Here is a 15,342-nt window from a genome sequence, read left to right on the forward strand (position 1 = left end):
GAAAAGCCAAATACAGGGTGGGTGATCAAGTAAGAATCAGCAAATATAAGCACTTATTCAAAAGAGGTTTTACAAGAAACTGGAGCACTGAATTATTTACAGTGGTTCAATTTAAACCTGGGACCCTTAACACATATATAATAAAAGACCACCGAGGAGAAATTCTCAAAGGCAGGTTCTATGAAGAAGAGCTCAGCAAAACTAAACAGCCTGACACATATCTCATAGAAAAAATCATTCGCAGAAAAGGCAACAAGTTATTTGTCAAATGGCTAGGACTTCCAGAACACAGCTGGATCGATGCAAACAAAATAATAATATGAATACCTGGGATGTTATAAAGAGGCTGCCAAAACCTGAACAGCAGAATAAGAGAAATGGCAACTTGCTGCCTGATAATATTAGATGTCTTATTGTTGGGCCATCTGCTTGTGGTAAAACTACACTAATGATTGATAATTTCTTATTGGCACCCAACTGGTTAGACTGGAAAAACAGGCACTTGTATGTCTTTTCTAAGAGCTTGGAACAATTAAAATATCAGCAGTTGATGAAGCTATATGATGGATTGGATATAGCCACTTTTGAACCAGATGTTAAGCCACTCCATGAATGTCTCGATAATTCTGTTGTTGTGTTTGATGATATTATATTGGATAATCAAAACAAGGTTAGAAATTTCTTTACACAGGGCCGGCACAAAAACATTGATTGCTTCTACCTGGCACAGACTTTTTCTAAAATTCCGAAGCAGCTGATCCGAGGCAACAGCAATTTTATATGTGTGTTTCATCAAGACCATACCAACCTCAAACACATACATGATGAATATGTAGGTGGGGACTTGAGCTACAATGATTTTTCTAAGTTTTGCAGCAGGTGCTGGAACCAGGACAGTTATGGGTTTGTCACAATTGATATGACAAGAAAACCCAATAGTGGCAAATATAGAAATAAAATCAACAATTTTCTAGACATTGAAACATAAATAAATAACCATGAAAAGGCCAATCATTGATGATCTTAAATTAAGAGATTATCTTGTAAAAAGATTTAAGGGATGGATATCAGAGAAACGGGGAATCTATGAAAAACACAAACAAACAGAACAGCCTATTATTGATGCTATTAGTGAATTAGGTAAAAATATCAAAACTGTTACAGAGCAAAATCAAAATTTGATCACAGAGCTTGTACTTGTAGCTGCAAGAAACATATTAGATTATCCATTCACCCCATTTTCTAGTATTCATACACCTAGTCCTGTTGGTCCTCGAAGAATTGAAACTACTCAGGATCCATTGAATTCGGTCTTCTTGCTCAAAAATATTTAACCACACCTAAAGACAACAAAGATGAGGTTTTTGGCTTATATGCTGACACAGAGCGTGATGGTAGCATCATACATAGAATTGGCAATTTCAGAGTAACATTTATGGGAGATGATCTGATTGTATATTCAGAATCTCGTCTTGGAGAAAAAGGTGCTTTTGTTAAGTATCCCGGCACACCTGGATTGTGGGAATTGATGACTCGGAAGAGACCTGGCAGCTATACAGATCAAGATTATGAGTATTACAAATAAATATTAATAAAATCAGATGCTCTATACCAGAACAATGATCCCACACAAAAAAGAGTCAAGTGGGGCAAAATACAATAATTTAATGAAGCCCATATGGTCACAGATCAAGACTGGTAGTGGAATCAAACAATACAACACCCTGCCTAAAGAATTTGTGTGGGTTGATGATGTCAGGAAACTTGTAGATAGGCTATAGGTGATAGCTGGGGAGGAAAATGCTGGCAACCACAATTTGTACAATGAAAAGGTTGGAATTATGGACATGATAAGCACAAAATTGTCTAATTTTATAGTGAATGACACTAAGGGGATTGGATATCTTATAAAAATTATTAATACTCTACCCCCTAAATTTTGGAATATTTCTGAGGGTCGGGGGTTGGTTAATGACATTATAAACAAGCTGCCATTTGAACTACACATTCCAGGCTATCAGTATTGTGGTCCCGGTACAAAATTGGACCATAGATTAAACAGAGGTGATCCTGGTGTTAATCCCCTAGATGCTGCTTGTAGAGACCATGACATAGCATACAACACACATTCTGATCTTGACAAGAGACATGTGGCAGACAAGAAATTAGAAGAGGCTGCATTTGGTAGATTTGTAAGCAAAGATGCTTCTTTAAGTGAAAAAATAGCAGCATTGGGGACCACCATAGCTATGAACACCAAACAAAAACTGGGGTGGGGGTTGTGAATATATATATAATAAACCTACAATGAAGGCCAAGGGTGTTATGTATCAAATACCTTATGCAGGTCTCAAATCTCTTGGGCCTATTAATAATCTTCTAACCAAAAAGCAGCGCAAGAAAAAAAATTCTTGTCTTGCCAAGGGCCATGGTATGAAATTGTTACTTAGCACCCCCCAATTAAAAAAATTACAGCAATCCAGGAAAAAATCACATGTAGTGGGATTTATATTTACTATCCCGGCCATCTTAGCTGCTCTCGGGGCTGTGGGGAGCTTGGCTGGGGGATCAGCTGCCATAGCAAAAACAGTAATAGATGCCAAGAAGAATAAGGCAGAATTAGATGAGCAGAGGCGCCATAACCTGGCCATGGAGAAACAAGGCAAAGGTGTTAAGAGAGCCATGAATAAGTTTTAAAAAAACAAGAGCCGCTTACAAACCAAGATATTGAAGCTTTAATCAAGCCACTGGGCATCAAACATTTTAGAGGTGTGTACATGTCAGATTCTTTACCAGAACAGCCACTCAACAAAGAGTGTGGCATTGTTAATTTGGATAAGTACAAAAATCAGGGCACTCACTGGATTTGTTATCTTAAATATTTAAAAGATGAGGCATTTGTGTTTGATTCATTTCTAGGTGTTTCACCTGAAAATTTAGTAAAATATCTAAAATCAGCTAATCTCTATTACAATAATGCCCGTGTTCAAAACTTCAAAGATGTTAATTGTGGACATTTGTGTTTATCTGTTCTTAGATATATGTCTCAAATAAATAAACCATCAATTGAAGATTTTCAAAAGGCCCTGTGGTATCTGAAACATCATGGGGGTATTACATCTCACCAGCCAAAATTCAATATTGAAACTCAAATTACATGATGATATAGTGTATCCCAAAACAATAGTTCTCAGAGCATTTTATGGCATGTACTTGATCCCTAATATTACACACCACAACAACAAAATTGCAGTTGGTGATGAAAAAATTGTCATCACTCCAGGGCAGTATAATCTGTCCACTTTAAATGTTCAGTTACCCATAGGTATAGTTTTAACTCAAAATTCTGTCACTCACAGAGTAGAAATTGTATCTGCTACAGAAACAGTGGATCTGGGTACTATAGGAGAGCTGTTTGGCTTTGAGAACAACACAAAACTTGAACCAGCCATCAAACACACAGCTATGAATATACCTAAATTCTTAGCCATAGAGACTCTGAATATTCACTGTAATGTGGCCGATGGTATGATCACCAAATCAAATGGCATAGGCACTCACAAACAAACTGGCATCATTGCAACATTCAAACCTAATTCTGAATTCATGGAACCCATCATCTACAATCCATCCCCAATATTATATTTTCCTGTGTGCCATAATAGAATAGATTACATTGAGTTGATGGTCACTAATGAAAAAGAAGAATTAGTTGATTTTGCTGGAGCCACAACAACTGCAATCATAGAGATTAATATTTAAATAAAAATACATACAAGAAAAAAAAGGAAAATATTGAGAGTTATGAGCTACAATCATTCCCCCCAAACAGGAGGACATTTGCAAATTTAAATCAACCCAACACAGAGATTGAGGTTGATCTTGATGTAGGGGATGGCTTTATACACCCCCACAGAGCAGATCTATATATCAAATTTGATGTTGTAAAGCTCGATGGTACAGATTATCCTGCAAATTCAAATATAAGATTGGTAGATAATTTTGTGCCTCATCTGTTCTCTGAAATTGAGATCAGAAAACATGGTGTTGTTATAAACTGAGTGGATTATCCCGGTATTACCTCCACAGCTTTGGCCACACTAAAATTATCCAAAACCGAGGCTTCTTACTACAAAATAGGTGGATTTGAGGCTGGTGATAAAATTATATCTAAAAGCCACACAGTGCTGTTCCCCATGCGCCTGTTGCCAGGATTCTTCTCGGATTACAAAGATATTATGTGGAAGGGTGGTTTAAGAATTACATTTAGAAGAGCTGCCAATGATAATAATGTTTTGATGAGGTACAGCACATTAAACTCTACAGGGGAAGCTCTGCCTAATACCCTACCTAATGAAGGCAAGTGCATTATTCAGACTATGGAGCTAAGAATGCCAGTTGTTGAATATGAGGCCAGTTATGCTCTTAAATACAAAGCTGATATAACAAAAAATCCACAGATTCCTTTACAATTTTATACATATCAATGTGTACAGAAGCCTGCATCTGGTACCTATTATGAGTTTGATGCTACAAATTTATTCTGCAGTATACAGTATGACATGCCAGATTTTGTAGTGGTACTGTTTCAGACTGGAAGACACAATAATCAGGAAAAAAATTCAAGTAAATTTGATAACTGCAACATCAAAAACATATATCTTAAAAATGGCAGAAATGAGGTATTTCCTAGAGAAAGTTATAATTTAGACATGTCCAAGGATGATTTCCTCAAATTATATGAGGCATTTACATCATACAAAAGGGTCACTACTTTCAATACTGACATGTATTACACACCAGATGAATTCAAAGCACAGAGACCCATGTTTGTCATCAACACTTCAAAAAGAAAACAAGTTGTGGTTAATGACAGGACAAATATTAAAATTATCTGTGAATTCCATGAGGCATTACCTGATGACACCATATGTAGTGTTATTCTCATAGGTGAAAAATCATATGTTTATGATGTAAGAAATGAGAGAGTCACAGAGCAATTCTAGAGGGCCGACTCAAACACAGAAGCCTGGATTACAAGGCAATAAAAGCCATGGAACTATGTCCACATTCTATTGAGCATCAGAACCCAGGAGTTATGAGTTCTATATCAGCTAAATACAATTCAAAGTTGGACTTTGAAATGTGGAATAAATATTCTTGTAAGTCTCTCTCGGTATATATTATCAGAAGAAGGCAAAACTTGAATTGGCTCGGGCATGCAAGAATAAAGTTCTGTGCTCTTCCAGTAAATTGGAGATTATATCTACTGGCATGGTAATTTTCTCTGAAAGATGAAAGAGCACAGTATAGATTATATGTCTTGCATGCCAGCAGATAAAATCTCCCAGGCATGCATAATTTATTGCTGGCCAGGACATGGGACTGATCAAAGATTAGAAAAAACATGCAAGCAATAAATTATGCATGCCTGCCCTTGTGCTATTGTATTGATCAGGAAGTTTTGCTTGCATGCCGGCATTTAAGTATTTTTCGCTTAATTTCAAGTATAGCCAATACAATTATAACAGCAGTTAGTGGCTAAGCTGGTGCTTTTATACCCAAACAACAGCAGTAACTAGGCTCTGGTGATCCCCAATATAAAATAATTGTGCTCTTTTATGCTGTTGTATAACACTTTTTACCAGGTTTCAGATCTGGGAGCTATCAGTTGTATATCAACTAGCAATAATTATTCTCAAAATCTCACGTGTGGACATATTATTTTGCCACATGTATTTCAATCTTACACATTTTATCAGGACTCAAACCCGAGCCTCTTGTTTACAAGGCAACAATATTAACACTTTGCAATCAGGGGAGGCCTCACATTTTATGAGGACTTAAACCCAGAAGCCTCCTGATTACAAGGCAACAAAAACCATGGGGCTATGCACCACACTCTACTGGGTCTCAGAACCCAGTAGCTATGAGCTTTATATTAATATACACATGGCTGAATCAATCTGAGGGGGGGCTCATCTTTTCTACACTAAAATTCAAGATTCCTGGGATTTTAACAGAAAAACACACTGTAAACAATAAGATCATATGGGAACTTGCCATAGTTTTAACTGTAGGCAAATCTGTCTGAGGGGGGTTCATCTTTTCTACACTAGAATTCAAAATTCTTAAAAATTCAGAGCATATCACACTTAAAAAATTGGGGTATAAGCCCCTCTTGGCATTGTTTTAAGTGTAGGCAAATCGGGTTGTTCAATCAAATAACCTCTTCTTTTCTACACTTGTGAGTTGAGTTTATAATATCATCAATCCCACTACTCATTGTAATGTAGCAAAAGGGATGATTACCAATTCAGATGATGACATAGGCAGTCACAATCAAACTGGTAACAAAGCGACTTTCAAACGTAAATAAGAGTTCATGGGGCCGATCGTCTACACACCCTCATCACCGATCTATTTTCCGGTATGCCACAATTGCATAGACCGAATAGAGCTGCTGGTAACCAATGAAAAGAGAGAAGTCGTAGATTTTGCTTATCCTTCTACAACAGCAATCATAGAAATTAATATAAAAATAACCATCAACATGTATATCGAGAATTACGATTTGCAGTTTTTCCCTACCAATCGCCACACTTTTTCCAATCATAACAACCCTAATCGAGTGATAGAGATATATGTGTACATTGCGGATAGTTTTATTCACCTCATAAGGCCGATCTGTATGCCAAATTCTAAGTGCTGAAAAACGATAGCGTTGAGGCTTTTCCCCACGGTGCAAACATGAAAATAGTAGATAATTTTGTGCCACACATATTCTCTCAAGTGGAAATCAGGAAAAACGGTATTGTCATACATCGGGTAAACACTATCCTGGCATCACTTCTACTGCCATATGAACATTGAAATTTTTCAAATTAGATGCCATGCCGGGATATTCGAAGCAGGAACCAAAATCCTGACAAGAAGCCACACAATGCTGTTACCTATGCGTCTGCTGCTGAGTTTCTTCTCCAACTACAAAGACATAATATGGAACGGGGGACTGAGGGTCAATTTTCGCAGATAAACCAACTACATGGACGCTCTGGTGCCTTAGAGTACCTTGAACGCAGACGGCAGAGCACAACCCAACAGCCTACTCAAGTGTATCCTAAAGACCATGGAGCTGAGGATGCCAGTGGAGGAATACGAGACTAATTATGCAGTAAAAATACAAAACGAATATTCTGAAAAATTAGCAAGTACCCATCTAGTTTACATCTTTCAGTGTGTCGAGAAACCAGACTCTGGTGGACATTACGAATTTTATGCCACTAATCAATTCACTAGTATACAGTATGATATGCCAAATTTCGTAATTTTGCTGTTCCAGACTGGGAGACAGAGCAATCATGAAAAAGATTCAAGCAAATTCGGCAATTGCAAGATCACAAATGCCTATTTAAAAATGAAATTTATATATAATCTCGACATAGCACAGGATGAATATCTCAAATTATATGAAGCATACACCGAATACAAGAGAGTGACTGAGGGAAACATAGATGTCTACTACAATCCCAACGAATTCAAGGCTCACAGACCTTTGTTTGTCATCAATACATCGAAAAGATAAAAAGTGGTGGTCAATGATAGAACTAATAAGAAGATTTTGTGCGAGATCTGTCAGCCCCTGCCCGACAGCACTTCGTCTATTTTAATTTTTTAACGCAGGGAATACTTTTGTATATGACGGGAAGAATGAGAGAGTAACGGAACAATTTTAATACAGTCCAATTGCAGAGAATCGAACACAGAGAGAGTCTAAAAGCCTGGATAAAAATCCCAGTTGATAGAGAAGTAACTAACTCTAAGTGAATGGCTCTATATACTGCACATGTAAAAAGGCATATCCATGCCTTTTTGCCATCTTTAAGATATACAGGTCCTGCAAAGTCCACACCTGTTACTTCAAATACATTAGCATCTCTAACTCCATCAGCTGGCAATGGTGCTGGAAGAGCTTGGATTGGTTTGGCTGCGTGTCTCCTGCAAGTAACACATTTCGAGAGCACCGAACGCACAGCTCTTCTACCACGAAGGATCCAGAAGTTCTCTCTAAAAATACTTAGTAATATGCTTACACCTGCATGACATGCTTTCTTGAGCCAATACATTATCAGAAATTTAACGACTGGATGTTGTGCTGGAAGAACTATGGGAAGCCTGAAATTTTCAGTATCTTCTCTGGCAATAATTTTGGTTTTCAAACGAATAATCTTGTCGCCCTCATATGTGCACAAAGAGGAAAGGGATTTGTCATTCTTTCCTCGGAATGCTTCTTGTTGTATTAGTCTTAATACTGCATTTTCTGCTTCCTGAAGTTCGCGAACACCAAGATCTCCAGATCTATGATTCTGCGAATTTCTACTATTATACAAAAATATTTTGATCCATCCAGTGAGTATAATCACTTGGTTATAGTTAGAGAAATATCTGTAATACCATTTAGACTCAGCATCTTGAGCTTTCATACTAAGCATCGTTGATGAAGGTAGCACGTTTCTTCTTTCTCTGTCAACTTCCTCCTTGTTGATAAGAAACTCCTTCGGTGGCTACTCACACGGCTCCCCTTTCAACCAATGAGGTCCCTCCCACCATAAGGATCTCAACAACTGCCTTGCATCACAACCTATTGAAGGAAAATCTGCTGGATTCATTTCACTGGGTACATATTTCCATGCACTGGGATCAGAGAGTTTTCTAATTTCTTTAACTTTGTTCCCAACAAATACTCCCCAAACTCCTTCTCGTCGAATCCAAGTCAGCACCGTAGAAGAATCAGTCCAACAGATAATGGAGTTATCTTTTAAATTCAAATGTTCTCGAATCCTGGTTGCTAGCCTTGCTCCCACCATTGCGGCAAGCAATTTTAGCCGAGGAATTGCACTATTCTTTGGAGCCACTCGTGCCTTTGCCTCAATCAATTGTACGCTAACACCTCTCCTTGTGTCAACCCTCATGAAAACTGCTGATGCATATGCCACTTTGCTAGCATCACAGAACACGTGAATGCTCATAGAGTTAAGTTCATTGGATTCATAATCCCAGCCCATGAAACTTCTGGGTATCCTTACTTCTTTCAACATCGGCAATTCTCGTAACCAGTTTAAAAACTGTGTTCTTATTTCTTCACTAACTTGCTCATCCCATCCGAGCCCCTCTGCCCAAGTCTGCTGAAGTAACAATTTTTGTAGAAGAGTCACGGGACAAGTAAAACCTATAGGATCAAATATACGGTGTGCTACAGATAATATCACACTTTTCGAAACTGTCTTGAGCTCAACATCTTCAAGGTCAAAATTAACTGTAAATGTATCGGCTTGAGGATTCCAACTGAGTCCTAACACTGAAGTAGGGCTAATGTCCTCATCAACCCTTTGAGGGACTGAATACTCCCACCCTCTAAGGTCAAAACCTGCTTCAGCCATAACTGCACGCGATTCTCTTATAAATTTATGGAGATTTTCGTGATTGTCTACACTGGTGGCACAATTGTCCACATAAAAGGAACCTCGTAATTTTAAAATAGTATCTTCTGTATAACCTAATTCTTCCTTCCCGAAATGACAACTCTGCAATGCTTGATCCAAATGATGTTCAATAACAGCACATCAACAGAAATGTACTGCTCGTAACACCAAACACTACACGAGTATGTCTGAATTCTTGAACCGTTCCAGTATTAATATCGTGCCACCAGAGAAAGCTCAGGTAGTCTCTGTCTTTAGGGTGTACAGCAATTTGTAAAAAACCTCGTTTAATATCTGCTATAACTCCAATTTTTCCTTTCCGAAAATGTAGTAAAATATCAGCAATAAGAGCAATCAAGTTGGGTCCAGGTTCTAAACATTGGTTCAAAGACGGGTGTCCTTTTACTTTAGCAGAAGCATCAAACACTGGTCTAATTTTTGTCGTGTTACTGCTCTCTTTCACTACATGTCGATGGGGTAAGTAATGGCCAACATTCTCTGTTTCATCCTCTGGAACCACCTCAATGACTCCCTCGGACAACCATTCTTGTAGCACTTCATCGTAACTCTGCAACAGATGTTCTTGTTTCAACTTCTGTGTAGTTGACCAAAGTCGTTTCTCTGCTAGATCTTTATTGGTGGGGAGAGGCGAACAATCTTCCTTCCATGGTAACTGTACTTCATATCTTCTTTCAGCATTGAATGTCAGTGTCTGTAAAAATTGTTCTTTGACATCCCGTGTGTGTTCTTCCGCAGACTTCTTGGCAATGGGATCCTTGATTCCTATGGTATCCAGTTCCCACAGATCAGCTACGGCTTCACCAACATATAAATTCGATACCAACAAAGCTGCATCTGATTTTCTGTTTTCACCTGGAACTTTACCCATAAGTGTCCATCCCAGTTGAGTTTCCACAGCCACTAAACCACACTTTAATTTCACAACATGGCCAGTCAGTAATTTACCACAAACATCCGCACCAATAAGAATTTCAACTGAACCTTTCATCTTACCAGTATCTGTTAACCTTATTTGACTTTTGTTCAGCTCATTTAACCAAACACCTGGTGTTACATAAGGAATCTCACCACATATTGTATCTTGATCAAGAACATCAAATGTGCACGAATATTCTCTCTCAATGCTACATACCTTAACATTATAAACATTATGATTGCAAGGACTAGACATGGTACCACAAAATAGCGAATGTATCAAACTTTGTTTGCCAATGGAGTTATAACCCATATCTGTTACAAGAGATTTGCATATATACGATTTTTGTGAATCTGTGTCAATAAGAACTCTCACATTCCTGCTCCTATTGTAGTTACCTTTCAAATCTACTACCAATGTCTGCATGAATACATGCGGATTTTCAAGTTGGTTTATCAGTGTATTGTTTATCTCAGCATTTGATTCTTTGCCTTCAGAATAATGGTCAGAATCATTATCTTTGTCTGAAATATTAGGACACATCAATACAACATGCTTTTTCTTGCAAACAATACATTTCAAATTGGCCTTGCACTTCTTCGAAAAATAACCAAATTTTAAACATGCAAAACAATGCTTTTTATCTTTTAGAACCTTCTGTCATTCAGAGAGAGACATTTTCTGGGCTTTAAAGCAATCATATGAACTGTGCTTACCACCACAGAACACACAACTTTTCTCCCTACCACCACTGACACTCAACAAATCTGTCGCACTGGGGACAATAGGCTGACGCGGTGGAGAACACCTTTTCTTCCGAACTTTCACTGCTGCACCATCCAATTCAAACCCAGCTGCTGCAAGGTTGATTCGTTCTTCTCCTTCCACTTCAGCTCGCAGGAATGACATCAAGGACTGCATTCTTCCGGTCGGTGTTGTCTCATTATTTTCCTCAGCAGCAGACAATGTTCTTCTCTGCCACACACGCATCAAATCCTCTGGGAGACTGGACTCCACCAATGGAAACAGCATTGCTGCATATTTGTCGCTGGTAACACCCATCGATTCTAATGCTCGAAGTTGGGACTCCAGTGTGTCATCCAAAGTGCTCAAACAATTTTTTTCTTGACGGTTCAACACCTTTTGTAACACCAATTTTAGCAGTTCATGCACGTACACTTCCACGAGTATATCATCGCGACCAAAACGTGATTTCATGGACTGCATAACTTTCTGGTAATTCTCTTTTGTTGGTGGAAAACTGTTCACAAGCTGGCACGCACGAGAACCTTCAATCGTCGCTTGTATCAAATACTGAAACTTGTCCTCTGCAGGAATTGTATCATCTTCATCGATCTTCTTGAATTGTCCCCAAAAATGTAACCACTCTTTCAAGTCCCCTCCAAACTTCTTCAGTTCGATTTTAGGTAACTTGAATCTTCGATTCTTTACTTCCGAAAACTACTGTCCTTGACAGCAGTTTCCTTCCGACAACTTCAAAAAGTTCGACACTTCAATACGTCGCTTGTTGAACAAACACTGATAATCATCCGACACTGACTGTTCTTTCCCTAACTCATTTTCACTAGCACCCGATTCCATCATCAAATCAAAAACAGTTATGTCAGCCGCATGCAGATCACTTGCCTTATTTTCAAGCAACTGGATATTTGCTTGAATAACATTCCCGTCTGGAGTTTGCGTCGCTAACTCATTTGCAATCTTCTCCGAAACACGTGTAAAAGCTGACCTAGCCACTGCACGGCTTTTCTTGAGACGATCAAGGTCCGTTGACATTTTTCCATATTTGCACTTACTTCTTCTCCGGTCCAACACAGAAAGAAAAGACAGGTCCTGTCACGGTCGCCAATAAATGTTGGATCGAGAAAAAAAGACTCGCTGCTAATATCCTTTTGACTATATTCTCAAGAACATGTACAGAACACAGTAAAAACATGACAATCTTCATACTTTTTCTGCGCGGGATGACAGTAATATAACACATCATAGAACAACCAAAATACTGCACAGGCTATTGCCCGGAAAACAGAGTAAACAATATTGCCAGGTGCCAACTCACATAATATCTAACAATCGCAGTGACAAATCCCCCTTCTATTATTAGTCATCCTATAACAATACTATGGTTCTGTATGTCATCCCAATTTTTTTTTCGTAACTAATAATTCACATTGGATAGACTACTACTACTACTACTACTACTACTACTACTACTACTACTACTACTACTACTACTACTACTACTACTACTACTACTAAAATATTTTATAAGAAGAACATTCCCGTACCAGCTCAGCTCTCGGGACATTTTCGAGCAAAGAGCCAGCTAAGCTCTCGGGATATTCCCGGATTACACTTGCGGGTGCAAGTTCCCGTTCTCAAAATCTACAAGAGGGGTAGAGAGGGGCCTTCAAATATATACACACCCAACCAATCAACAGGGCTACATGATCCTGACCCTTATACTGGGATCACAGAATAAACCCTCTTGGATCTAATAGTAGTATGAGCATAGGATTGTTACACTGCTAAATGCACCAGTTTAATTTTAATAATCCTACTACTAGGGTTTAGACCTCGTAGTATGATGAGCATATCATTTGGCAATTTGTTACCATTATAGATTATCTAAATCCACCAGAAAATATGAAAATATAGCTTAATTTTAGTCAAAAATAGGCCCTAATATTACAAATCCTAGTACTAGGAGGTCAATTAATTCTCAATTCTCCTCTACTATTATAGCCTAAATTGGTGTGTCATATATACCATTTTCCATTTGAAAATATTGTGTGATATCCAATATGATGGAATCCAAGATGGCTGCCATGATGGCCACACCCTCATTCAATGAAGTTTCCTCAACCAGTACCCACTTGCAATGTGTGGTTTTCCTTCGTTCACGCGTCTCGTAATTACTGCCTTGTCCCGATACTTTTGACTAACCCTGTATGTAACTGTAGGTGGCGATAGGGTAAAATATATAGACTCACACACAAACACACACACACTATCACTCACACATTTCGAAACGTTTTGTGCTAAAGAATATGTGAAAATCAAGCTCGGGTGTGTCAAATTTTCCCAGTAAAGTTAATTATAAGAAGTAAATATAAATTACTGTGTACCATTCACCATTTCCCAACAGTGTGTTGAAAGCATGGCAAGGCCCATATTCTGTGTGGATAATCTTAGGGAAAAGAACACGTATCTTATAGTTGAAAGAGTCCATTAACCAGAATCGTCTGCCTTCGTTGAACGATATGACCTAGAATAAAAATTTCATGAAATAATAGCATCTTCTCTTATTTATATTTATAACTTTCTACATTTACAATATTTTATAATGTATACAAAATTCTTGGACTGAAGTAGCACGCGAAATAAAATCACCAATCGATTTTATATAATCTCAGGTAATTTAGTTTAGACGGTTACACTGTTCAACACACAAATTATTATTATAAACACTAATACACTCCTAATTCAGTGCCCCTCATTTCCAAACTTACATTAAAGTTATAACCTGAGATCCATTTTTTCATACTGCAGCCATAGTCTGAAAAAAATTCCGCTATATTGTTTTTTGTTCTTTCAGCACCTATAAATATTGACTACTCTGAAAATCATATAGTTACTTCCCTAATTACAAGACCAATTTATAATGTGTGAATGTTTGATAAAGCTAACACGACAATGGGTTTGAATATAATTGTCTAACAATATTTACCAAAATTTCAATCCGAATTTTTCTTTCTCGATATTCTACGCTGTACTCTATTTTTCTTTAGTACACAGTTTCATCATTGTACAATTTTGTTCACATTAAGTATCACACTCGGGTCATTCCATGTCAAATCATATAGAATTTTGTGAACATTTGAACCACCATCCCCGATTTTGATAAAATTCGGTATACTTATAAAATTTGTAATGCTGATTACAAAAGGGTCATTCCACGTCAATTCATCCAGGCCATGTTACCCTCCATCCCCGATTTTGATGAAATTCGGTATGCTTATAGAACTTTTGATGCTGATTACAAAAATGACAACTTTTTAAAAATTGGTCAAGGGGTTGAGAAGTTACGCGCTTTTTAAGATCTCCGTGTACGCTACATGCGGCTCCACTTTGAATGACACGCATTAGGTTATAAACGATCGTATCTTCTCTCGAGTTTGCCGTAGAAACTTCAAGTTTGTTTTCTTTTCTTCAGAATAGTATAAGCTTTCATTTAAATAACGTTTCAGATAAATGTATCAGTAAACATGTATTTTTATATATAGTTTTATGTATTTTTTTAGAAAAATAAATGACTAACTTCAAGAGCGAATTTCATGCAATGCCCCCCCCCCTTCAATTTCCCCCCAATTTTATATGTAGGTAGCTCAGAGTGTGTACTAATGCCTCATGGAAAAATTGGGATGGGCGGTTCAGAGACAGAGTGATAAAAAAATCATTTGCATAAAATGACATTAAAAGTAAATATTATTAAAAATGCTTATGTATTTAGCACAAAGCCTGAAGTACAAGTATCACTAAAGTGTAAACTTTAATTTAAATAAGGTTTCAGATGATTGTATTAATAACCATGTATTTTTATGTATAGTTTTATGTATTTTTTAGAAGAAAAAAATGACTAACTTCAAGTGCGAATATCGTGCAATGCCCCCCCCCCCAATTTTATATGTAGGTAGCTCAAAGTGTGTACTAATACCTGATGAAAAAATTGGGATGGGCGGTTTAGAGACAGGGTGATAAAAAATCATTTGCATCAATTGACATTAAAAGTTAATGTTATTAAAAATGCTTATGTTTCTAGCACAAAGCCTGAATGCCAATGACGATTATTTAGGCTTGTAAACATTCACCTGGTACTACAACTTCATGCATTGAAATGCA

At 37.6% G+C, this 15,342-nt stretch overlaps 2 protein-coding genes across 2 annotated transcripts; both read right to left on the minus strand.

Moving 5' to 3' along the window:
• Window positions 1-8,564: 8,564 nt before the first annotated feature.
• Window positions 8,565-9,440, minus strand: LOC145998646 (uncharacterized). The gene has a single exon (XM_083135114.1). The coding sequence runs from the start codon at window positions 9,438-9,440 to the stop codon at window positions 8,565-8,567; it is 876 nt and encodes a 291-aa protein (XP_082991240.1).
• A 169-nt stretch (window positions 9,441-9,609) lies between these two features.
• LOC145998648 (uncharacterized) lies at window positions 9,610-10,962 on the minus strand. The gene has a single exon (XM_083135115.1). The coding sequence runs from the start codon at window positions 10,960-10,962 to the stop codon at window positions 9,610-9,612; it is 1,353 nt and encodes a 450-aa protein (XP_082991241.1).
• Window positions 10,963-15,342: the final 4,380 nt, after the last annotated feature.

The sequence above is a fragment of the Lepisma saccharinum genome, chromosome 14 (assembly GCF_977018435.1).
Source record: "Lepisma saccharinum chromosome 14, izLepSacc3.1, whole genome shotgun sequence".
NCBI classification, from domain to species: Eukaryota; Metazoa; Arthropoda; class Insecta; order Zygentoma; family Lepismatidae; genus Lepisma; species Lepisma saccharinum.

What these genes read in the sequence shown, in the direction of transcription:
- LOC145998646 (XM_083135114.1), bottom strand. Translation starts at nt 9,440, where the DNA reads ATGGCTGAAGCAGGTTTTGACCTTAGAGGGTGGGAGTATTCAGTCCCT.
- LOC145998648 (XM_083135115.1), bottom strand. Translation starts at nt 10,962, where the DNA reads ATGTGTCCTAATATTTCAGACAAAGATAATGATTCTGACCATTATTCT.